At 45.8% G+C, this 26,329-nt stretch overlaps 1 protein-coding gene across 1 annotated transcript; it reads right to left on the bottom strand.

Annotated features, from left to right (window-relative positions):
• Nucleotides 1-1,028: 1,028 nt before the first annotated feature.
• On the bottom strand, nucleotides 1,029-23,924 carry LOC144674456 (zinc-binding protein A33-like). The gene is made up of 5 exons (XM_078535795.1): nucleotides 23,505-23,924; nucleotides 23,319-23,414; nucleotides 22,969-23,225; nucleotides 17,918-18,036; nucleotides 1,029-1,938 (listed from the first exon to the last, which is right to left on the bottom strand). Exons 1-5 carry the CDS (start codon nucleotides 23,913-23,915, stop codon nucleotides 1,388-1,390), a joined length of 1,434 nt encoding a protein of 477 aa, XP_078391921.1. The 5' UTR covers nucleotides 23,916-23,924; the 3' UTR covers nucleotides 1,029-1,387.
• Between the last annotated feature and the right edge of the window lie 2,405 nt (nucleotides 23,925-26,329).

Genomic DNA, 26,329 nt, shown 5'->3' with positions numbered 1-26,329 from the left:
GAGAGACTTAATAATGTTTTTAATAAAATATGTAACTACATACTAGTTATTTAAGGACTATTTCACTGACGGGGAAAGTGATGAGACAGAGCAGACAAACCACAGATAAATGATAACTGTGACTCCACTTCTTTTTGCAAAGTATACTTTATTCCTAAAATATCTGAAAGAACATTTCAAAATGACCATCACAGAAATTGCAATGATATTCAAATGATCATGTTGCACTCAAAGGTGCGTCAGTACAAGAGAAAGCCCATGACAAACATTATAATGCAGCAACTGAACTACTTTTCACGTGGTTAACACTGCCTGTTAATGGCATACATACCCGATCAGTTCACACATCACGTTCAATACAGACAGACTATCACATCAGTATTCACAACAGTGTCACATCATTTACATGCTCAAACAGTCTCAAAGCACGTTCACATTTTAGTGTAAAACAAACCGGAAACACCCCTCCAATTTTATTACAGAGTACCCACTTGAATTTGACAGTCTGGGCAATATTTACAGGCGTGTACCAACCCAGTCCAGTTTCTCAGTGTTATTGAAACATGGTGAGAGTTTGAAGAAAGTCAAGATGACAGTTTTATCGCGGTTACAAGAAACAAACCAATAAGAGATTAATATAAACAGAAAATGATGGAAATACTCAGCAGGCCAGACAGCATTATAACGGCACTTGCTCACTGTCTGAGCCCAAATTGAAGACGGACGAGTATCACAGCAGCAGCTGGACTTCCATCTCCCCTCCTACCGAAAGGAAATATCAGACTCACCGCTGAAAACCATGACAGCCGAAATGTCCATCACCGTGAAGAAGGGAGAGAATTCGGGAGGTTTGCGGTTGGAAATCTTGACAGCTGCTCATGCAGGAATAACACTCACTCCTGGGAATTTATACAAAGCGGGGAGCTTGTTATTTCCCCCACTTCACTTCCTCACCCTCTTGTGCTTTTCTCTCTCTCTCCCACCCTCTGGAGAAATTATTTCCTGGACCACCCCTGGAAAGACTCCCCGGACCCCAGTTTGAGAATCACTGAACTGATTCATCTCAAACAAGCTGATGTCCCACCACCTTCCGCCTGTGGAGCAACATTACAGGCAGGAAGGTCACCGGGTTCCTGCAGTTCACAGCTCATTCTACCCTGTAAGTTCCTCTCTACAATTGAGATTCTATTTGTTTCTTCTCTCCCCCTCCTTCTTTCCCCCAGCCCTACAGAGGTCCTCGCTGATCTTTCAGTTCCCAGTTCCCACACAGGGTTTATAACCGGAATGTTAACCTGGCTTCTCTCTCCACCTGTGACTGAGACCCACACCCATCAGTTTACAGCTGGCAGGAGGCAGGGAGACGGTGTGAAATTATGGGATGGATCTGTTAGTGACCTTGAATCCCGCAGATTGTCAGCGGGGCCGAGTTTTTCCCGTCGTCATTCGGTCCCGGGCGGAAGATGGGAAAGATTCTCCCAGTGAAAGTGTGGGTGAAAGTGTGGAGATGGGACATGTTGTCCGCATTGTAAAATGACACCTGTCCACCCTCATAGTCCAGGAAAACCCCGATCTTCCGGGGATTCCCACTCGGGGTGAGGGGGGTCAGTGAGGGGGAGGTGGCGGCTAAATAACCTCTTCCGGGAACCAGCCCCACAACCCACAATCCGGACTCGGGGATCAGGGAGATTCCCCCTTTCCTGTTCACAGATTCTCGGGCCACTCCGAGCCCCCACCGAGTCTTCTCCCCCACCCCCACCTCCCAGTAATGTCTCCCTGATGTGAATCCCTCTGATCCCAGGACACAGACCCCGGGATCAAACCTCTCCGGGGTGTCAGGGAGCGGCTGCCGTTTGTCTCCGTGTCTCACACTGGTCCGGTCCTCAGACAGGATGAGCCGGGGATTCGCTGTGTTCAGATCCAGAGTCAGAGAGGCTGGAGCTGGGGGAAAGTTAAAATAACACAGTCAGTGATTTAGAGAGAGGGGCTGGGGAGGGGGAGAGAGTGTGAGGAAGGGGGAGAGAGAGAGAGAGAGAGGGAGAGAGAGAGAGGGAGAGGGAGAGAGGGAGAGGGAGGGAGAGAGAGAGAGAGGGAGGCGGGGAGAGGAAGCGGGATAGAGAGAGAGAAGGAGGTGGGGAGAGAGAAAGAGAGAGGGGGAGAGGGAGCTGGAAAGAGATGGAGGCGGGGGGGAGGTGAAGTTGAGGAGAGAAAATGGCAGCAGAGGAGGGAGCAGGAACGTGGAGAGGGAGAGTGTGGGTGGACTGATGGAGAGGAAGAGGTGGCAGAGAGTGAGAGCAGGAGGGTTTGAGAACATGGGAGCAGGAGAGAGAGAGACCAGCATGACAGAGATTGGGAGAGTGGGTAAGAAAGAGAGGGTGGAGTAAAGAGAGCAGGGGATGGTAGGAAGTGTGTGGGGATGTGAGAGTGAGATGAAGGGGTAGAGAGTGCAGGGGGGCAGGGAGAGTGCGAGGGTGAAAGTGAGATGGAGGGGTCTAGAGTGCAGGGTGGCTGGGAGAGAGGGTAGATGTGAGAGAGAGATGGAGGGGTAGAGAGTGCAGGGGGCAGGGAGAGTGAGATGGTGTGAGAGAGAGAACGAGATGGAGGGGTAGAGAGTGCAGGGGGGCAGGGAGAGTGTGATGGTGTGAGAGGCAGAACAAGATGGAGAGGTAGAGAGTGCAGGGGGCAGGGAGAGTTTAAAGGTGTGAGAGAGAGTGAGCAAGAACTGGAGGGTGAACGCAAATCGGGCAGAGTGAAAAAGAGAGAAGGGGAGGGCTTACAAGGGTGGGAGAGAGAATGTGAAGGTCTCAGAGAGAGTGGGAGACTGCTGAGAATGTGAACGAAAGCAGAACGGGGAGGGGCGAAAGTGCAGAAGAGGAAAGGGAGAGCGTGGGAGGAGGGGAGGGCTTGGGAGAGGTATAGCGGAATGATGAGGAAAGGGGGAAGGAGAGAGAGTATCTGGATCGGTGGAAGAGAGGGCGAAATGGGCCTGACAGGGACAATGGGTGGGGAATGGAGGTAGAGGGCGGGAGGGACTGATATTAGATCGAGCAGGAGCATTGTTGAGAGGGTGAGTGCATGGCAGGAAGAGGGAGAGTGTGTGTGGAAGGGGAGAGAGAAAGATTGTGGGAAGGGCAGAGGTAATAATGAGAGCAGAAGTTACAGAGGCAAAGAGAAAGGGAGAGTGGGAGGTGAGTGAGAGAGTGTGGGGACAAGGGGAGTGAGAAAGTGTGGGTGGAGAGAAGGATGGGTGAGAAGAGGGAGAGCATAAGGACGGGAGAGCATGAGTGACAGGGTGTGGAAAGAGATAGTGACGCAGGGAGAGAGAGAGTATGAGAGAGGGAAGAGAGATTGTGAGAAGGAGAGCGGGAAGGGGAAAGATAAAGTTTGGGAGAAAGCGGGGAGGAAACAGCAGGCTGGAGAGAAAGAGAGCTGGAGAGAGTAGGTGGGGAGTGATACTTCTGCGAAACAGGTATGAAAGTGTCACCACACAGATTGTATACAATCTGATCCTGTAAGGTACCAAAGAAAATAAAATTACAAGAACGCTATGATTAGGAGCAGGGGTAGGCCATTCGGTCCCTCAAGCCTGCTCGACCATTCGACGAGATAATGGCTGATCTGATTGGATATATTCAATGACCCAGCCTCCACTGCTCACCGGGGAAGAGAATTCCAAACACTAACCACCCTCTGACAGAAAATAAATTCTCCTCATCTCAGTCTTAAATGGGAGACTCCTAATTTTAAAACTGCCCCCTAGTTCCAGATGTCTCTCCAAGGTAAATGTCCTCTTGGCACCCACCTTGTCAAATCCCCTCAGCGTCTTACACGTTTCAGTAAGATCACCTCTTATCCTTCTAAACTCCAATGAGTAAAGGCCAAACCTGTTCAACCTTTTATCATAAGATAATCCATTCATCCCAAGAATCAGTCGAGCAAATCTTCTCTGAACTGCGTCTTATGTAAGTATCTCATTTCTTAAGTAAGGAGAGCAAAATGGTACACAGACTTCAGATGCAGTCTCACTAAGATCCTGTACAGCTGTAGCAACAATTGCATAGTTTAATACTCGATTCCACTTGCAATAAACATGAACATTCCAGTTACCTTCCTAATCACTTGCTGTACCTGCAATTAATTTTTGTGATTCATGTACCAGATTGTCCAGATCCCTCTCTACTGTAGAGTTCTGCTGTCTCCCTTGGTACATTGCGAGGCCAGACCCCAAAATGTGTTACAGTCCCAGGCAAGACCCTCAAATTTGGTTATCATCTGCTTAGTGACCATTAACTTTTTTATGTTAGTCGACCAAATTTGAAATCCCAGTTGCTTACTAACAGGATAAATCCATAAGATTCCATGTTTTGAAACAAACAGAAGAATTTTACTAAACAAGAGTCACAATGCAAACAGATAATATTATCTCTTATATTCTATCATAAAGAATTAACATGAGGTAAACATTAATTAACAGGAAAACTGCGGTCGAACACACCACAAACCACATGTTTAATGACAGACACGAGCAAGGCAAATCACATGAACCTGCTCATAATCTGCCCAAATGTCAATTATCACCATTAAAAACCCCCCAGAATAATGGAGGATCAAAGGACAAATATCAACAAGGAACTGCAACACAATATTTTTAGTTAAAAAAAAAGTACAAGAGAAATTAATGGGACTTAAAGGAGATAAATCCCCTGGACCTGATGATCTACATCCCAGAATGTTGAATGAGGTGGCTGTAGAGAAAGTCGGTGCATTGGTGGTCAACTTTCAAAATATGAGACACTCTGGAATTGTTCCTGCAGATTGGAAGGTGGCAAATGTAACCCCACTATTTAAGAAATGAGGAAGAGAGAAAACAGGGAATTACAGACCTGTTAGCCTAACATCAGTCGTAGGGGCAATGCTAGAGCCTAAAATAAAGGATGTGATAACAGGACACTTAGAAATAATGGGAAGCTTGGGCAGAATCAGCATGGACTTGATGAAAGGGAAATCACGTTTAACAAACCCCTGTTGGAGTTTTTGGAGGATGTAACTACGAGAATAGGGAAGGGGTAACTGGAGGATGTCATTTATTCAGGTTTTCAGAAAGCTTTAGATACGATCCCACACCAGAGGTTTGCAAACAAAATCAGAGCAAATGCAATTTGGTGGAATTTACTGGCATGGATTGAGAACTGGTTTATGAACAGAAAACACAGAGTAGAAATAAATTGGTCATTTCCAGGTGGACAGGCTGTGACTAGTGGGGTATCGCAAGGGTCAGTGCTTGGGCCCCAGATATTCACAATCCATATCAATGATTTGGATGTTGGGGTTAAATGTAATATTTCCAAGTTTGCAGATGGAAGTGTCAGTTGTGAGCAGGATGCAGAGATGATTGAAGGAGATTTGGAGAGGCTCAGTGAGTGGGTGAAACTGTGGCAGATGGAATTCAAGGTGGAGAAATGTGAGGATATCCACTTTTGTGGGAAAAACCGAAATGTAGGGTATTTCTTAAATGGAGAGAGGCTGGGAAATGTTAAGCATAAAAGGGACTTATGTGTCCATGTTCATGAGTGGACAAAAATGTGGCAGATGGAATTCAAGGTGGAGAAATGTGAGGATATCCACTTTTGTGGGAAAAACCAAAATGTAGGGTATTTCTTAAATGGAGAGAGGCTGGGAAATGTCAAGCATAAAAGGGACTTTTGTGTCCATGTTCATGAGTCACTGAAAGCCGGTACAGCAAGGAATTTAGAAGGCAAATGCTATGTTGGCCTTTATTGCAAGATGATTTGGTTACAGGAGTAAAGGTGTCTTACTACAATTATATATAGCCTTGGTGAGACTGCATCTGGACTAATATGTGCAGCTTTGGTCTCCGAACATGAGGAAAGGTATATTTGCCATAGACTGAGTGTAATGAAGGTTCACAAATAAATTCCTGGAATGGAGGGATTGTCCTGAAGATGCAGAAAATTTGGATTTATTTTAAAGTGCCAGCTAGGACCAGCATCTAGGTTGCCAAAGCATACACAGACAATCACAGCCTTACATGAAAGCTAAAAACTTGTACAAAGGGTTCAGCTGTAAATTTGCAATTAGGAAATGGGAGACACACATGGGCAGGGACTCAGGATGACTCGATCAAGACATGGGGAAGGCCATTTAACACCGTCTGATAGCCTTGAACCACACCCAGTCAGCCCCCGTAAACCTTTTGTCTAGAACAAACGCACATTCTTTGTTCTCTCCCAAAAGGACAATGCCCAGTATCTGCACTGCAATTACTGTACAAGAACACAATGATCAGATTATTGTGCTGTGGCATTTGTCTAACTAGCACCATTAAGTTGTAACTGGTAGTAAAAAATATATTAACTGTGCTCAGTTGAATCTCGGTGGAGAAGCGCCTGGATTGCCCAGCGTTAGCTGCCCACATGTGTAATAAAGGAACCACTTGAATATTGCATCTGGACTCCGAGTGTTGAAATTTTGTACCAGTGTATTCCTGGGACCTTTCAGTCCTGTGAGCAAAGATTAAATAGACGGTTCCTTTGCTCTCTGGAGTTTAGAAAAATGAAAGGTGATCTCAGTCAAACATACAAAATTCTAACAGGACTTGACAGGATAAATGCAGAAAGGATGTTTCGCTGGTTGCGGTGGTGGGGCGGTCGAGAACCAGGGGACACAGTTTCAGATTAAGGGGCAGGTCATTTAAGGCCAAGATGAGGAGGAATTTCTTCACTCAGAGGGTGATGAATCTTTGTAAGTTTCTGTCCCAGACGGTTGTGGAGGCTCAGTCATTGGGTAAGCGCAAGACTGAGATGGATAGTTTTCTACATATTAAAAACATCAATGGATAAGGGGATAGAGCAGGAAAATGGTGTTGAAGTAGAGAATCAGCCATGATTTCATTGAATGCCAGAGGAAGGGCTGGACGATCTACTCCTGCCAAGAGCAGTTCTACTCCAGTATCTTGAAAGGGTTAAACAATTTTAGTTAGAATTGCCTGTTAGTAACAATAAAATATAAGCAGAACAGCAGAACGGGAGAATAGCAGATGTGTTTCAGACAGAAGAAGAAAGGAGATGGGCAAGGCAGGAGAACAAAGAACAAGTTCAGGGAGTGAGTGGGCATTGAAGTCAGGAGGCACAGACTCCTGGACAATCAGCAAGAGATAGTGGTCTTGCGAGGATGAGAACAATGTCGAGTGTCTGTACACACGGGAAATAAGTGACAAAAGCCGAAGGCCTCTTTAAGCATGTGATTGTGAATTGACAAGATTAGATTACGAGTCTGTGACAAATTGTGTATAAAAACAAGATTTCGCTGTAATCTGCACAGCTCGGTCTTGGACTGCCCAACGCTGTCTCTCCCTGCATACACTTGAATCACTAATGAAAGATCTTGGCCTGTACCTGCGTCTCCTGGTAGTTTGTAAGGCAAATTATAACATGCCGACAGCAGTTCCACTCCAGCATCTCAACACAGGCACGGTCCCAGCTCCTCAGCTGAGCTGCTGCACCAACTGCTGCTCCCAACTCTTTAAACTCAATACAAATGAACACAAATGGTTGTTAACTGACCTTTGAATTCTCCTGTTAACCTGTGATCTCCCAGCAGGGTTCAGCCCCCTTGCCCTGAGACAGGAACTGAATGTATCAACCCTTGGGACATTCTGAACCTTAAATGTTACAATCTCCAGACAACACAAAGGTTATTCCCACAGGTGTGAACTTACAATCGCTCCACACCAAAAATACACAGTCAGAACTCCAACAATATAGTTTTAATCATCCTCTCTATTAAAATAATACATTGCCTTGATATTCTTCCTGCCAAGTGGACAAGTTGATGAATTTGGACATTATAATCCACCCGCTAAATTAACTATCAATTAATCTATCTAAATCCTTTTGTAGACTCTTCATGTGCTCTTAACAAGTTAAATTCTTAATATCTTTGTGTCATGAACAAATTTAACTACCATACATTCGGTCCCTTCATCCAAGTCATTGATATAGATTGTAAATAGTTGAGTTCCCAGCGCTCATCCCTGTGTCACTCCACTAGTTACAGCTCAGCAACCCAAACACAAGAGCGGGATTGGGAGAGAGAGAGAGAAAAAACGTGTGAATATAGAGAGGGGAGAGGGAGGGGGAGGGGAGGGAGAAAGGGTGATGAAGGAGTGAAAGATTGGGAGGGGTAGGGGTGTGGTCAGTGAGTGGACAGAGTGGAGCCAGAGTTAGCTGGAGGGGACAGTGACAATGGTGGAAGGGGAGGGCTGAGATGGTGGAAGGGGGAGGGGAGAGAGGTTGGGAGGTGGAGCGGAGAGAGAGCATGGGATGGGGAGGGGAGAAAGAAAGCTGACGGGAAAGGAGGAGGGATTGCGAGGGACAGTGTGCGGGACAGGGAGGACAGGGAGAGTATCGGACCGAGATGAGGGAAGAAGTGCGGAATGGGGAGGGAAGACTGACTGGAGGTAAGTGAGTGAGAGAGGGGAAGGATGGGGAGTGGAGTATGTGTAGGAATGGGCGGAGGGAGAGAACAAAGGCAACGGGAAGGGAGGTGGCGGGGAGCAGGGGACCAGGAAAGTGAGATGAGAGAGAAAGCAGGAAGGAGGTTGTGAGGAAAATGTACAGGGTGGGGGTGGGGGGAGGCAGAGGGAGCATGGGAGCAAGAAATCGAGGAAGGGAGGACTGGGGGGGTGGGTAGAGGGAGTGGGTGGCGAGTATAGAGAGTGGAGGAGGGGAGAGAGCAGAGATGCGGGAGGAGCAAGTGCAGATTTGGGTGGGTGATATTGGGGAGACAGTGGGTGGTGAGCATAGAGTGTGAAGGAGCCAGGCAGCAGTGGGAGGGGGGTGGGCATTGTGTCATCCAGCGTGGACAGGAACATTGAGGAGCTGAGAAAAAGACTGCTGCCTCCCCCATCTCCATATTGTTATCAGGAAAATAAATGTGCTCAGCTTTTCACTGTCGCCCACATCCATGTCCAGGAAACCCAAGGCTCAGGGCTTGAGTCTCAGGACATCCCAATTTTTGGAAAGACTCCAAAACAGCACCAACATTAGCAGATGGATGGCGCCTAACGCCTGTTTTCGTAACTGTCCTAGTCCCTTAAAAACATCCGAGCCCAATTATGAGTTGGACTAGATAACGGAATCTTCTCGCGCAGAAGGAGGCCATTCAGTCCATCGTACTTGTTCAGGCTGTCCAATTTAATCGTCTAGTCCAGCTATTTGCCCGGAACCCTGCATATTAGTCCATTTGAGAATATGTTCAATTCATTTTTGAAAGTTCCTATGAAATCCACATTTTCAGACAATGAATTGCAGATCATGAACATAGTCTGTGAGATTTCATTTTTGCTCATTACCCCTCTAATTCTTTTGGTGATTATTTTAAATCTTAACCTTTAGTTACAGACACACTTACCAGAGTAAACAGATTCTCCTGATCTGCTCAATTAAGCCCTCATAATTGAAATTCCTGCATTAAATCTCCCTTTAAACTTCTCTGTTCTAGAGAAGCTTATCCAACTTATCCAACGTTACCAGCTTATCCAACTACCCTGTAAACTGAAGTCCCTCATCAGTGCTATTGTGCTGGTAAGTACCCCCTGCACCCTCTCCAAGGACTTGACATCCTTCCCAAAGTGTGGTGCCCAGAAATGCAGAAATTACTCCTCCAGAGGCCTATTTGAAGTGCTCATCGGTGCAAACACTGCACCTGAAACTGCTCCTTTCTATACCCGTGCACTTGCACATGAGGGACAAGTTCACTATCCTGATTTTCTAATCCAGAAGGTGATCAAGAGTCACCAACAGATGCTCCAAGGTGACATAGAGACACATGGGGTGAAATTTGTCATGGACGGTTGTGTGACTTGGACAACACTGAAGTAGCAGCTCGGAACACATTCCTCTCAATATCTGTATCCATTAACTCCGATGGAGATTGATATTGAGCACGATGTAAGCTGGGTTACTGATTTACTGTCTGATTTTCACATATTGCGTTACCATCCAAACAAGGTTTACTCTTTCTGAAACTCTTTTTCAACTGTTTAAAAATAAAGACAGTTTTAACTAAACACACAGACATTTCAGGACATGTCATTGAGGTGATGGCTCACCAACAGGCACTCCGTCTACAGCAACTTTCATAGACAATGGCCTCTCTGGATATGTGTGAATAGCTTTCTTACTGCCTTTTCAAGATACAGATATTACATCCATAGCTGGCATACACCTGGAGATATCCACTGTTGAGAGCAGAAAATGACCACATGCAGGTGGAGGGATTGATAAGGCATGAAACACAATTGGATGACCCGAATCAAGTTATTAACTTATATATCAAGGGACCAGGGTCAGAAAGGGATATAAAGCCACAGCCACAAGGACAGCCAGGAAAGCGTGATGTGGTCAGTCACAGGAAGTCGTGCAGGAGAAGTCATTCTGCAGAGTGACCACGTGGGAATGGGCTCCGACATGCAGATCTCACTGAACAACTGGTGTTGGAAGTGTATATTATTGCATGTTTGGTTAATAAATGTTTTGAGGGGTTGTTTAGGTTGGGCCTGTACTCATTAGATCTCAGGGTCGGGAGAGCATGTGGCGGTGGATCAGAATAATGCCCAGTGGAATGAAGGGAGGTTCAAGGGTGACAGAGGGGAGTGGAAAGCTGATATTGGGTGGGTTAATGTGATGGGGGGAAGTTGGTGGGTGGCAGGGGGAAGGGTAGAAGTTGGTGGATGAAGTTTGGAAGGTGACACTCACCATTCTTCAAATCTGACGTTGACCACGCAGTTAGTCAGTAAGTAAGATGCCTCGAAGTGGGAGCAAGGTCTTTTTGGTGGGTGGTGATCAAGGTCGGCAGAAATGGCCGACTAAAGGGACACCCTAATAATTATGAGGTAACTGGATGTCATCCATGTTCAGTCGTGTTCTCCCCTCTATGGTGAAGCCTACACGTCAGCAGGTTTATGCCCATCTCATCACATCGAGATCCCAGCAAGGTATGGAGCTTCCTTTCATTCTGTCCATTCGCCATCAGCTGCAGTCAGAGGCAGGGATGAATGGAGAGCGAGGGGTGGAAGCCTCCAAGGAGCACGGGTGGTGGCCAACTCATGACTCCAAAAATCCATCCCCCCAGCTGAATGGTCATGCCTGACAAGGGCTCATGTGTTTAGTCTTTCTATGTTACCAAGGCAATGGTCTCTCTGTAGGGACTCGAGGGTAGTGGAGGGTATTAAAGGAACTATCTCGGTGATTGCCGGGCAGGATCCTCAGGGACAAGGGATACCCCCAGCAAAAATGACTGATGATGCCAGTTCACCACCCGCAGAGTACTGCTGAGGAGATACAATGATGGCTATACCCCCACCAGGTCCCTGACTGAGCAGGTGATTGAGCTCCTAAAGATGAGGTTCAGATGTTTGGATGGCTCAGGCAGTGCTTTCCCATACTGAGAATGTCTCAGATCATCATTGTCTGCTGCACCCTGCACAGCCTCGTGATACAAAAGGGGGATGTGTTGCCTGAGCGAGACATGGGGAAACAAAATGTCTGCTCCCATGAGAAGGACAATGAAGGGGATGGGAGGGCCAGGATGTGGCCAAACCACATGCAGAGGCTATAGCTGGAATATGATGTGGTAGACAGGCCCATACCAATCTGATAGTTACCAGATTCCAGGCAGAGTAAGCTTCCGGGACATTTGTTGAACTTTTTGGTTTTCTATCCTTTGGAGGCTGGAAGGCCCCAGCACCTTCTTGTTTACTGACCATAGGTTTCACAAATGTACCTTTATTTATGAGAGCAGAATTAAATTGCAGTAGTGACATCTTCCCTGCTGTTGGTTTGAGCCTTGCATGTGCTCAACTATAATAAAATGCTGAACCCTGGCGCCAAATGCGCTTATTAGGATCTGCACCATCTCCTGCAACCTCAGGCACCTGTAAGTAGAATTGTGATTTCAGCAATGCACTGACAACGTCCTGAACACGACAGATTGGAAGGAATGTCAAATCTAAACTTTCCAGAGATGCACTATCCTGATTGGGCATTCTGAATACACTTGTGTGTCACTGACTGAAAGCTGACGCATTGGTCCCAAGTGAAGCCCTAGATGGGTCCATTATTAAAGAAGTTCAAGGCGGGGGTGACCTTCAACGCCACCAGCATTGGATTCCCTCCAAGCCCTTGTGGCCGCAGCTCATTGTGGAGAAGCTGGCAGATAGATCCCGGGATCTACGAAGCCACCTCCAGCATTGCCTTTCACCCATTTGTGGATAAGAGCACCGCCTGTGATACACCTGTGGTCAGGCCAATGGCCGCCATCTTGACTTCCCTGAGGCCGGTTCTTGCTAACCCTGACACCTGCTCTCAAAGGGGAGCCGACCTAGCAGAGAGCTCTTTCAACCATAACCAGACAGGGAGGAGCAACATGAGAACGTTTGACCCCTATAAATCGCTGCTCCATGCATATTGATGAGAGATTATCATGTTCCTGCCCCCCCCCCCGGTCACCACTCACACATCATAATCGCATATCCCTTGACATGTTTATCATGCCAACAAGTTTAGGGGTTACTTTGTAGTCCACTCACTGAGTGCCTCACCTGCACTATGCTTTGCTGAGGTGGAAGGCCCCTGACCCTCCAGTCACAGAGACCCCTACAAGTCTGAGTCTCAGATGGACTTTCGCTTAAGTGGAAGACCGTGATCTGTCATTGTTGCACCCACAGTCAAGGAAAACTTCTTTCCTGCATGGACCCTGCACAGGACAGTTAAAGCTGCTGATCATTCACATGGATCTCCTCACAGTCCTCAGCACAGGTCCAATCGACACTCCCTCTCCTCGTGTTCTAAACAAACAACGATCCTTCAATGATATCCAATGCACTTTGGTTAGACACATGGCAGCATGATATCATCGCAATAACAGAAACCTGGCATACGGAGGGGCGAAAATTGCAGATTACCATCCCTGGATATAGAGTTTTCAGGCAGGGTAGAGAGGGGGATAAAAAAGGTGGGGGTATAGCATTATCGGTTAAAGAATCAATGACAGCTGAAAGGAGGGATGACATCCAAAATGAAGCATCAAATAAGGCCCTATGGGTGGAGCTCAGAAAGAAAAAAGGGGCAGGCTCACTACTAGGAGTGTACTCAGGCCCCCAAATGGTGGAATGGGACAAATATGTAGGCAAATTTCTAAGTGCAAAAACAATAGGATGGCAATATGTGGAGGCTTTAGCTACCCTAATATGAATTGGGATGCAAACAGTGTGAAGGGCACGGAGGGCACAAAATTCTTGAACTGCATTCAAGAGAACTTTCTTAGCCAGCACATAACAAGCCCAACGTGAGGGGGCGCAATTCTAGATTTAGTCTTAGCAAATGAACCTGGGCAAGTGGATGAAGTAGCAGTGGGTGACCATTTTGAAGATACTGACCATAAGACAGTTAGATTTAACACCATTATGGAAAAGGGCAAATAGAAAGCAGGGATAAAAGTTCTAAATTGGGGGGAGACAAATTTTACAAAGCTGAGAGGTTAATTGGCGAAAGTGGATTGGGTAGAGTTATTAGATGGGAAAATGTTGTCAAATCAGTGGGGGTTATTCAAAAGCAAGATTCTATGGGCACAGTGGAGACATGTCCCCATAAAACGAATGGTAATACTGACAAATCTAGAGCCCCCAGGTTACACAGAAGCAGACAGGTCAAGATGAAGCAAAAAAAGAAGTCTCATGGCAGTCACAAAAAGCAAGTCTAGAGGAGTATAGAAAGTACATGGGTGAAGTAAATATGTAAATTAGGAAAGCAAAGCGAGGATTTGCAAAAATGTTGGCAGGTAAAATCATATAAAACCCTAAGGAGATTTGCCAGTACATTAAGAGCAAAAGAATAACTAGAGGAAGGGTAGGGCCTATCAGAGATGTACATGGTAACCTGTGCGTTGATGCTGAGGACGTGGGCAGGGTTCTCAATGCGTACTTTGTCTCAGTCTTCACTAAAGAGAGGGATGATGCAAACATTCTAGTTCAAGAGGAGTAGTGTGAAATATTAGATAAAATAAGTATAGTGAGAGAGGAAGTAATGGAGGAACTGACATCCTTGAACGTGGATGTATAACCAGGACCACATGGATTGTATCCCGGGTTGTTAAAAGAAGCCAGGGAGGAAATAATGGATGCCCTGAGGATTATGTTCCAATCCTCACTAGAGACAGGTGAGGTACCAGATGGTTGGAGGTCTGCGAACATTGTACCATTATTTAAAAAGGTTGTGAGGGATTGGCAAGAAAATGATAGGCTGGTCAGCCTGACTTCAGTTGTGGGCAAATTATTGGAATCAATTCTGAGAGGCAGGATAAAGTGTCACTTAGAAAGGCATTGATTGATCTGGGATAGCCAGCATGGTTTTGTAGGGAAAGATCATGTCTTACTAACTTAATCGAAATTTTTGAGGAACCAACAAGGAGGATTGATGAGGGTAGTGGAGCAGACATTGTCCACGTGGATTTTAGTGATGCATTTGACAAGGTCCCACATGGCAGACTGGTCAGGAAAGTGAGATCATATGGGTCACAGGGAAGGAGGCGAGTTGGATCCAAAATTGGCTCAGCAACAGGAAACAAAAGGTCATGGTCGATAGATATTTTTGCAAATGGAAAATGGTTTCCAGTGGTGATTGACAGGGCTCAGTGTTGGAGTCCTTGCTGCTTGTTGCATATATTCATGGTTTGGGCGTAAATGTGGGAGGTATGATTGGGAAATTTGCTGATGACACAAACATTTTCCCTGTAGTTGGAAGTGAAGAGGGTAGCTGTTATCTCCAGAATTATATCAATGGTTTTGTTGAGTGGAAAAATTGAATTCAATCCGGATAAGTGTGAGTGATGCATTTGAGGTGGGGCTGAGGAAGTGAGAGACGTTGGCGTGCATGCCGCATATCCTGGAAGGTGGCAGTACAAGTGGGTACAGTGGTCTAGAAAGCATATGGAATGCTTTTCTTTATTGGATGAGGTATTTAAGTCCAAGGCAAGAACGTTGTGATGGAACTGTATCAGATGCTGGTTACCACAGGGCACAGATTTACAGTGAATGGTAAAAGGATTAGAGGGGAAATGAGGAAAATATTTTGCGCCCAGAGGGTGATGGGCATCTGGAAGTCTTGGCCTGGTTGGTGATTTAGGCTGAAATACTCAACTCATTTGAAAGGTACCTGGATCTGCACCTGAAGTGTTGTAAACTGCACAGCTATGTACCAGGAGCTAGAAATTGGGATTAAAATGAGCGGCTAGTTTCTTTTTTCTTTGGCTGGTGCAGGCACAATGGCCTGAATGGCCTCTTACTGTGCCGTAACTTTTCTATCATTCTATGGTTGCAAACCTTTTATGTGAGGCCTACTGCCACCTTTGATAATGGAGATAAAGTAGACGGGCACACCACCAAAATCTCCATGTGCGGTCGACAAAGGATTTAGGCAAATGCACAAACATCTCTTTAATATTACACCCAAATCCCTCTTGCAGTCAAGAATAATGTGCAGCCTCTGATTTTCTACTGTTAAGAAGACAGCGTAGAGCTTCAGTCTCTTAGCCTTAAAACTGCATCCGTGCCACTCACATAGCAGATTTAACACTGATTGAGTACTCGTGGCAACCACCACATCTCACATCAGGGCAACAGCTGCAGGAGAAACAAAAACCTTGATGATCCATCTTGGTCTCCTTCCAACGTTACCAATGTCATAGATGCCAGTCTTCAGCTGAGGCAACTGACTGCACATGATCACAAGTAAGGGATGAACTCACTGGATACAGCAAAGGCAATGGACACTAACAACATCCCAGCTGTAGTACTGAAGATTTTAACTCTGAAATTAGTGACACAAATTGTTCCAGTCGACTTACAACACAGCCATCTGCTCGACAATGTGGGAAATTGCCCAAGTATATCCTGCCGACAAAAAGCAGGACAAATACAATGCAGACAATCAATGGTCCAACAGCCTACTCTCAATCTTCAGGCAAGTTGTAGAATGTGATGTTGACAATGCCATCAAGTGGCACTTACACAGCAATAAAATGCTTATAATCCTCTGTTTGCGTTCCACCAGAGCCACTTGAAATCGAATCAGTTAGATAAAAATGAAATAAAGATGGACAGGTGATGTGTTGCAGTTGCAGCAGGTGGGGACCAGAGGCTACCCGTCTGATTCACGGCAAACACATCTGCAGTAAGTGTCTGCAGCTTGAGGAACCTCAGCTCCGAGCTGATCCACTGGAATCCGTGATTTGGACAGTGCAATGCACTGGAGAGGGGTAAAGTTACCAGCACATTTTGTTCCAGGAGGCAGTGACACCCTTAGGCATTCCGATTTGTTCAGTGGTCAGGGAAAGGGAAGAAAGTCAGGTTAGAAAGTCCAGCCTTTGCAATTGCCCAACAGATTCAAAGCCCTTGCACCTCATGTGGACGAGAGCATGAATGCAGGGAGGATGAGCAAACTGACTATGGCACAGTGGTGCAGGAAGCTATCCAAATGCAAAAAGGAATGTCATTGTAGTAGGGGACAGGTTAGTTAGGGGGATAGAAACTCTTCACTTCAGGCAAGTGCATGCATTCCAAAGGCTGTGTTGCATGTCCTGTGCCAGAGTCAAAGTAATCCTCTCAGGACTGGCGAGGAACTTGGAGTGGGAGGAAAAGCATCCAGTTCTTATAGTCCCCGTGGATACTTATATTGATAGGACTAAGAAAGAGGTTCTACTGAGAGAGTATGTGCAGTTAGGCACTAAATTCAAAGGTAATAATCTCTGCCTGAGGCATCAGCTGATTGGCATGGAGTGAATACGATCAGAGAATTGGATGTGTGGCTCAAAGATTGGTGTTGGAAAAATGTGTTTCAATTCATGGGGCACTGGCACCAACGCTGGGGAAAAAGTGAGTGAAACTATTAGAATGGCCTTCACTTGAACCACGCTGGAACCAGTGTCCTGGCAAATTGTACAACTAGGTCTGTGGAGAGGACTTTAACCTAAAGAGTGGGGGAGGGGGAGGAATTGTTCATGTGTGGAGAGGTTTTGAACATCCATGAAGGCCCTGCCTTTTCAACTTCACCCCACACCTGAGGTGTGGTGACCCTCAGGTTAAACTCAGCACCAGTCATCTATCTCTAATGAGAGCGCAGCCAATGGTCCTCTGGGACAATGTTGACTTTCACTTCACAGTTTTCATTTCCTTACTTAAGGGAGTTATATTTATGTCTTCGAAGCAGTTCAGGGAAGGTTCGCTAGGCTGATTCCTGGATGAAGGAGTTGTCTGATGAAGAAAGGTTGAGACATTTAACCCTATACTCTTGAAGTTTAGAAAAATTAGAGGTGATCTTAGTGAAACATATGTGATTCTGAGGGAGCTTAATAGTGTTGATAGTGGGAGGATGATTCCTCTTGTGGGGGTATCTAGAAGCAGTGGACATGGTTTATAAATCAGGGGTCTGTCTCCCTTTTGAGATAGAGATGAGAAGGAATTTCTTCTCTTTGAGGGATGTTAGCCTTTGGAATTCTGTTCCACATACAGCAATGGAGAAGAGACTGTTGTATAGACTCAGGGCTGAATTAGACATAATTTTGAACGACATTGGAGTTAAGGGCTATAGGGAAAAGGGAAAAAGGGCAGTTAAAGCCACAGTTAGATGAGCCATGATCTTATCAAATGGCGGGACAGGTTTAATGGGCCAAAAGGCCTCCTGCTGCTCCTATTTCTTATAATCTTATGATGATCATACGACCACAACCCCTCACTGGAGGAACGTTGGATTTCCTGTTTCCCTCACACCCCTGGAACTTTGGAGCTCATTTATTTCCTTCACAACTGGAATTATAGTTAGGAAAATTAATATAAAAGTTTTACCAGGGTCAATGGAATTGATCATTTCCCTCCAAGCTCTGTACTGTAAAGGTCCTATGAACTTTCCGATAGACAGGTCTGCAACATCTGCTACTGAGAGTTTTGGAGTGTCATCACTAATCCTGTAAATATCAAAGAATTAATGCTATAAATTGATCCCATTTGAGCATTTTAGACATGATTTAAATGGTGAAGCTACCCCAAAATGCATATCTTTCAGCATTTTTAATATTAGAACAAATGTGATAGGAAGTGAAATTTCTCTCTATAACTGAGCAAAAGATAACTTGGAAACGCAAGGGCAGAGGATAGAAACACTCATGTCCTGCAAAAGGCCCACAGCCTGATAACAAATTAGTTGCTTGTATATCACAGATCACAGGAGAAGATAAACATTTAGCCTGTCCACTTGCTCTATTACAAACAAAGCTTGTAGAATAAAAGCAAAGGTTGAAAACATCAACCCAACTCTCCGAGACACCTGCGCTCCTCTACTTCTGGCCAATTGAATATCCCTGATTTTAATCACTTCACCATTGGCAGCTGGACCTTCATCTGCCGAGGCCCTGAGCTCTGAAATTCCTTCTCTAAACCTTTCTGCCTCTCTATTTCTCTTTCTTCCTTTAAGACATTTTAAAATGTACCTCATCTTTGGTATTAATATCTCCTTTTGTTTTGGTGCAAATATTGCTGTATATCTTAAAGCACGTTTCTGCTATTGCGTTGATCTTTTTCATCATTCACAGGGTGTGGGCTTCGCTGGATAGCCCAGCATTTATTGCCAATCACTAACTGTCCCTTTAGAAGGTGGTTGTGAGCTGCCTTCTTGAACCCCTGCAGTCCAAGTGGTCTAGGTACACCCACAGTGCTGTAAGAGAGGGCGTTCCAGGAATTTGATCCAGTGGCAGTGAAGGAATAATGATATAGTTCTAAGTCAGGATGGTGAGTGGCTTGGAGGGGAGCTTCCAATTAGTGGTGCTCCCACACATCTTCTGCACGTGTCTTTCTAGATGGTAGCAGTCATGGATTTGGAAGGTGTTGTCTAAGGAGGCATGGTGAGTTCCTGCAGTGCATCTATTAGATGGTACACACTGCTGCCACTGTTTGTTGGTGGTGGAGAGAGTTAATGATTGTGGATGGGGTTTCAGTCAAGTGGGCTGCATTGTCCTGGATGATGTCAAACTTTTTGAATGTTAGCGGAGCCGCACTCATCCAGGCAAATGGAAAATTCTTCATGCTCCTGAAATGTGGCTCGTAGGTGATGGGCAGGCTGAGTTACTCATCGCAGGATTCCTAGCCTCTGACCTGTGCTTATAGCCATTGTCTTTATATGGTTAGTCCAGTTCAGTTTGTGCTCAATGGTATCTCTCAGGATGTTGATAGTGGGGGATTCTGTAATGGTAATAGCAAGCGACGGAATATCAAGTGGCGATGGTTAGATTCTCTCATGTTGGCGATAGCCATTGCCTGGCACTTGTGTGGGGAAAATGTTACTTGCCAGTTGTCAGCCCAAGCCTGGATATTGTTTAGGTCTTGCTGCATTTGGACATGGAGTGCTTCAGTATCTGAGGAGTAACAAATGGTGCTGAACATAATGCAATCATCAGCGAAAGTCCCCACTTCTGACCACTTATGATGGACGGAAGGTCAATGATGAAGCAGTTGAAGATGGTTGGGCATAAGACAGTGCCCTGAAGAACTCCTACAGTGATTTCCTGGAAATGAGATAATTGACCTCCAACAACCACTAGCATCTTCTTTTGAGATAGTTATGACTCGAACCAGTGGAGAGTTTTCCTCCGATTACTATTGACTCCAGTTTTGCTAGGGTTCCTTGATGCCACACTCGGTCAAATTATGTAATGTTCAGTCACTCTCACCTCAGCTCTGGAGTTCAGCTCTGCTGTCCATGCTTGAACCAAGATTAAAATGAGGTCAGGAGCTGAGCAACCCTGGCAGAACCCAAACTGAGCGTCAGTGAGAAGGTTATTGCTTAGTAAGTGCCACTTGATAGCAATGTTGAAGACCCCTTCCGTCACTTCACTGATGATCGAGAGTAGACCTACGAGGCAGTACTTGGCCAGGTTAGATTTGTCCTGCTTTTTGTGTACATGATATACCTGAGCAATTTTCCACATTGCCGGGTACATGCCAGTTGTACTGGAACAGCTTCGCTAGGGGTGCGATAAATCCTGGAGCACAAGCCTTTAGTACTATGGCCAGAATATTGTCAAGCCCCATGGCCTTTGCAGTATCCAGTGCCTTCAGCCATTTCTTAATATTACGTGGAGTGAATCAAATTGGCTGAAGACAGGCATCGGTGATGCTGCGGACTTCTGGAGAAGGGCGAGATGGGTCATCCACTGGGCACATCTTGCTGAAGATGGTTGCAAATACTTCAGCCTTAATCATTTGCACTGATGCGCTGGGCTCCCCATCATTGAGGGTGGGGTATTTGTGGACTCTTCTCCTTACGTTAATCGATTAATTGTCCACCGCCATGCAACGCTGGATGTAGCAGGACTGCAAAGCTTTGATCTGATCCATTGGTTGTGAGATCACTTATCTCTGTCTATCCATTGCTGCTTCCGCTGTTTGACATGCAAGGAGCCCTGGGTTGTAGCTTCACCATGTTGACACCTCATTTTTAGGCATGCATAGTCCTGCTTCCGGCATGCCCTCTTGCACTCTTATTCAACCAGGGTTAATTCCCTGCCTTGGAGATAATAGTCGAGTGCAGGATATGCTGAGCCATAAGGTCGCAGAGTGTGGTTTAGTACAAATCTGCTGCTGCTGATGGCCAACAGCGCCTCATGGATGCCCAGTTTTGAATGAGGGTATCATCAGTCTGAAGGCAGGAGTTCATCTCCACAAGGACTGTGCAGTGGTCCCTCCTACTGCTGCAGTCATAAACAGATGCATGTGCGGTAGGCAGATTGGTGAGGATGAGATCAAGTACGTTTTTATCCTCTTGTTGGTTACCTCATCACCTGCCACATACCCAGTCTAGCAGCTATGTCCTTTGGGACATAGCCAGCTCGGCCAGTAGTGGCGCTTTATGAAAAAATCATTCATGAGATGTGGGCATCGCTGGCTAGGCCAGCATTTACTGCCCATCACTAATTGCCCTTGAAAAGTTGGTGGTGAGCTGACTTCTTGAACTGCTGCATGCCATGTGGTGTAGGTACAGCCACAGTGCTGTTAGGGAGGGAGTTGCATTAACGAGTCACTCTTGGTGATGGTCATTGAAGTGGCCGATCCAGTGTGTATCCTGCACCCTTGCCACTCTTGGTGCTTCTTCCAAGTGGCGTTCAACATGGAAGAGTACTGATTCATCAGCCAAAGAGTATGTGAGGGAGGGGTGGGGGGAGGGTGTTGGCAAACGGGTTGCTACGTGGTCATCATCAGTATGTTTCCTTGCCCATATTTCACCCGATGCCATGAAACTTCATCGGGTTCTGAGTCGATGTTAAGTACTCCCAGGGCAACTCCCTCCAAATTTTATACCACAGTGCCGCCACCTCTGCTGGGTCTGTCTTGTCGGTGTTAAGGATACAGGTCAAAGTTCTACACTGGAATCAAAACAAAACCTGTTCCCACTTAACATGTGACTGTCTCGGTTTGGTCAGGAGCCTTGCAGGGACATGGATGGTCGACACCATGGAAACATGGACGGTGTGGCTCTCTCGGGGTCAGTCGGAAGGCCACAACCGCACTAACAGCAGTCTGCAGCCTGCAAGTGAGCACTTCAGGACTGCATGGCATCTTACAATTTAATACAATCATGCGGACCAGTTATAAGAAATCTAATTTAACATCTGCAATAAAACATGTCAACACAATAAAAGACTAGTGCTTAAACCATAAGCAGAGTTATTGTCGCCCGATGAACGGCACTTTAATGTTGCGATTGTAAGTAGAAAAGAAATTCATAACAAAACCTTTCTGAGTTATTTTACCAAATTGTGCAGAGTTTCAGCAGAAAACATGTCCTACCTTCTCTTCCGACAAGCTTCCTCCTGAAATAAATGAATCACGAACAGTGAGGAGAACAGTGACAGATTTAGAATCATAGAAAGTTTACGGCACAGAAAGAGGCCAGTCGGCCCATCCTGTCTGCGCCAGATGAAAAACAAGCCACCCAGCCTCATCGCACTTTGCATCATTTGATCCCCAGTCCTGCAGTTTACAGCACTTGATGTCAATATCCAGACAGCTTTTAAATGAGCTGAGGGTTTATGCCTCTACTACTCTTACAGGCAGTGAGTTCCAGATCCCATAACCGTCTGGGTGTAAAGGTTTTTCATCATCTTCCCTCTCATCTTTCTATGCACTTTAAATCTGTGCCCCCTGGTCACTGACCTCTCTGCTAAGTAAATAGGCCCTTCCCCACCCACTCTATCAGGCCCCTCACAATTCGGTATATCTCAAATCTCCTCTCAGTCTCCTCTGTCCCAGGGAGAACAACCCCAGCCTTTCCAATCTTTCCTCATAGCTGCAATTTTCTAGTCCTAGTAACATCCTTGTAAATCTCCTCTGTACCCTCTCTAATTCAATTACTTTTCTGTTAAGAGGTACCCAGAACCGCACACATTTCAGGAGGACATAAACAGGGCGGCTGGTGAAATGAGCAGACTCAGAGCATGTTAGATTCAACACGGAAGTGTAAAGTGGTGCATTTTGGCAGGAAGGTTGTGGAGAGTCAAATATACTGGAACTCAACATCAGTCCCGCTCACAGACACAGTGACTCTCACACACCGTACCAGACACACCCACACACTCACAACATGAACTGGAACTGGATTACAATGGGCGGTCCAGGTGAAAATTAAACTTGGCAACGCGGAAATAATCACAAAGCAAGTGTGAAGATCAAGAAAACTGATTCTCTGGAGGTTACAGGTATTCTCGGGAATCTGCAGACAATGTGGAAGCCGATTATTTCGGGGAGACCGCAGAAATGTGCTTAACTCAGTTTTTATTTATTCAGTAAATTCGATATTTATTCCACAGTTATCAGTTATTTTGTGACTGTGTGAAGTTTCATTGAACTGACCCGCAATATATTCCCTCACCTTTAAAAATATCAACTCGACCTTTTGCTCCGTCTGTTTCTGCAACTTTGAGAGCTTCTCTTCAATAGAATTTAAATTCTCCTCAATCTCTCGAAGGTTTTTCTCCATTCTTTCTAGAATCCTCTCCTCTTCTTCCCTGAGATCTCTGAGTAGTCGCTGCTCTTTCTCAGTGAGAATCTGGTGCATTTTAGTGAACTCGGATGTGATGTGGGTCTGCAGACTGCTCGACCGTTCCTACCAAATGAAATGTGAAACATAATTAATGTCCCGCGATAAAGGGAGCAAAACTGACCGAGATCCCAGAAAACCAGCACAGGGAGACCTTACCCTGACTTCGGAAATCTTCCGCTTCTGTTTCTGTTCCGTTTCTAGAACCGCCGATTTCTTCTGTGTGAGAGAATCTAAGGAAGATTTCAGCTGACCCTGGGATTGGGAGAGAAAATCACAGAATTGAAGTGTTAGACCATGAAAATATGATAAAACTATCAACTTAGAAAATATATCCCCTTTTACCTTGTAGATTTCAACAGCTTCTTTAATTGGTAGGAAGCGGTGCTCTCTGTGTTCCCGCGAATCTCTACAAATCACACAGATCAATTTCTTGTCAGTTTCACAAAACAGCTTCAGTTCTTCCTGGTGTTTCTCACAGTGAAGTTTGCTTTCCTTCTCTTTCAGATCCAGCATTAATTTTCGAACTTTCTCGGCCAGATTCGCTAAGGCCCGATTCGCCCTGAGGTTTCTTTCCGGAAACTCCTCTCTACATTCCGGGCAGGAGTTTTTCTCCTTCTTTTCCCAACACTGGGTGATACAGGAGCGGCAGAAGTTGTGTCCACACTGCAGTGTAACCGGATCAGTGAAGAAATCAAGGCCAATGGAACAAATTGCCTCCTCGGTCAAACTCTGGACCTGTTCTCTGAAAGCCATGTTCACACTCAGCACTTCCTGATTCAAACCGCTTTCAGTTTCGATGTTGCTGCCGCACACCCTCAGTACAGCTTATTTCTTATAACGTTCACTTCGATCCTCAGGCAATTATTATTCCTTCGTAGTCTAAGTCCTCGCGACTTTCACACAGGACAGTAAACATAACACGCCCAGTCTAAAGGGGGAAAAGCAGAGTTGAAGAACTGAGGGGAATAATTGAAACCTGTCGAGGGCGGGTTGGGCTCCAGGGAATGTTGACAGTGGAGAGAAAGAGAGAGAGAGGGAGGGAGAGAGGAGGGGGGAAATCGGTGGAATCGAGATTCCATTGCACTTCTCTCCAGTCTGAACTCGCTGCCGATTACAAACCCTCTGGTGAAACAAGGTGTGAGATCCAGATCCTTAAAATGCGTTCCTGATTGCAGTCGCTCACACTAAGGCAAAAAGTACCATAACTTCAAGAAAGCATATCGAGAGATAGATACAGAGAATTTAGAGGGTTCGACCTGTCAAGTTACTTTATATTTAATAAAAGAAAATCTTATGTTTTAATAGCGCCTTTCTCAGCCGCTGGACGCCCGAACGCGCTTTGAAGCAGAGGAAGTACTTTAGAAGGGGAGTCACTGGTGTCACGTTGGAAAATACATCAGTCAACATGAGAACAAGTCTGAGTTCTGTACCGAAGCATCTGGAATGAGACGCGATCCCACCACTTTCTGATTCAGAGGTAAATAAGCTACCAACGAGCCACAGCTGACAGATGGCACTAAAATTAGATATTTTTCACTTGTTTCCGGAATGTTTCTTTGCAGCAGTGTGGAGAGATGAAGCAGCGGATTTACTGGCGAGGGGGTCTCCTCCCAGGTAACTCTGTAGCACAGGCCTCTGTACTTCATGGATCCTTCCCAGGGACACCTCAACTGATGCAGGAAAGCTTTGGGGTGACTTATTTCCCCCATACATTTGACAGTATTGAACATTGGATTTTAACGTCACTGTCTGGGTGTTAAACAGCTCCTGTGTGGGGCACAGAAATGACAATCTGGCCTGGGGGACATGAACACCCCTTACACAGCCCACCGGAATTTACTGACATTCATTTCAACGGAGGGAAAACCTGGGAAGTTCCTGTCATTGGAGACATTCCTCTCCACCGGTCGGAATTCTACTCGATTTTGGAAAATACTGTCACCCATCATCAACATGAGGAGAGTTCTGTCATCATCAATAAAATTTCACCGAGGCCATTGAGGAGTGAAATCTCGAAGCAACTTTTCACCTCCAAGTGTCGGAGAAATGTGGAATTGTCTCTCCTCTAAGGGGGAATACTAGGAATAATGTAATTTTCCAGGGTATCAAAACATACGGAGCTGAGGCGGATAAATGGAGTTGAGGGACATGTCAGTCATATCTAATCGAAAGGTGGAAGGCATTCAGGCGGCTGAACGTTCCAATCCTTTTCCTGTCCCCGTCCGACAGCCTGAGACCTTCCAATGAGATATTCAACCAAGGCCTCAAGTGGGAGTTTCAGATCCCACGGTAAAGTGGAGCAGGGGAATTCTCCCGGTGTCCTGGACAACATTCCTCCCTCAACCAACGCCACCAAGGACAGATTAACCTGTAATTCATCTAATTTCCTTTCTGTAGGGTCGTACTAGGTGTAATATGACTCATTCATTTCCCTGAAAAACGGCGGTTACTGCACTTGCGCGTAATGAATTTCGGGTGCAGTTTCTGGGATGGGTTCAGACTCTATGTGAACGTCTCTTTTATTCATACAAAGTGCAGCACTGCCACCTGCTGACAGAATATCAGTTCCGAAGAAGGGCCTTGGAAACATCGAAACATAGAAAATAGGAGCAGGAGTTGGCCATTCGACCCTTCGAGCCTGCTCCGCCATTCATTATGATCATGGCTGATCATCCAACTCAATAGCCTGCTCCCGCTTTCTCCCAATATCCTTGGATCCCTTTCGGGTATTGAGATATATCTTACTCCTTCTTGAAAACATACAATGTTTTGGCCTCAACTGCTTTCTGTGATAGCGAATTCCACAGGCTGACCACTCCCTGAGTGAAGCAATTCATCCTCATCTCAGTCCTAAATGGTCTACCCGGTATCCTCAGACTGTGACCCCTGGTCCTGGACTCCCCCACCATCGGGAACATCCTTCCTGCATCTAGTCTGTCTCGTCCTCCATTATTTTTAAATGTATTTCCATCCATTATTTTACCTCTAACTTTTAGCCTATTTCGATCCCTTACTTCCGCCCCACCCCCACTCGGTTTTTCTGTCACTTGATCGCCCTGCTTTCTACCCTTACTTTAACCATTTTCACATTCCTTAGCTAATATCACCACCGTCAACACCCCTTTGTTCTTTTGTCTATGACATCTTTTGGTTATCTCCACCTGTCA

This window comes from Cetorhinus maximus, unplaced genomic scaffold (genome assembly GCF_964194155.1).
Source record: "Cetorhinus maximus unplaced genomic scaffold, sCetMax3.hap1.1 HAP1_SCAFFOLD_657, whole genome shotgun sequence".
NCBI classification, from domain to species: Eukaryota; Metazoa; Chordata; class Chondrichthyes; order Lamniformes; family Cetorhinidae; genus Cetorhinus; species Cetorhinus maximus.
Note: the sequence above shows the minus strand (reverse complement) of the source record. Positions and strands in the feature narration are given on the sequence as shown.

Bases quoted from the DNA above. Each gene is read 5' to 3' on its own strand.
- LOC144674456 (XM_078535795.1), bottom strand. From the start codon at position 23,915: ATGGCTTTCAGAGAACAGGTCCAGAGTTTGACCGAGGAGGCAATTTGT. The intron at 23,415-23,504 runs GTAAAAGGGGAT...TCCCAATCCCAG, and splicing joins AAGCTGTTGAAATCTACAAG to GGTCAGCTGAAATCTTCCTT. The intron at 1,939-17,917 runs GTAAAACTTTTA...ACTTTCCCCCAG, and splicing joins GATCAATTCCATTGACCCTG to CTCCAGCCTCTCTGACTCTG.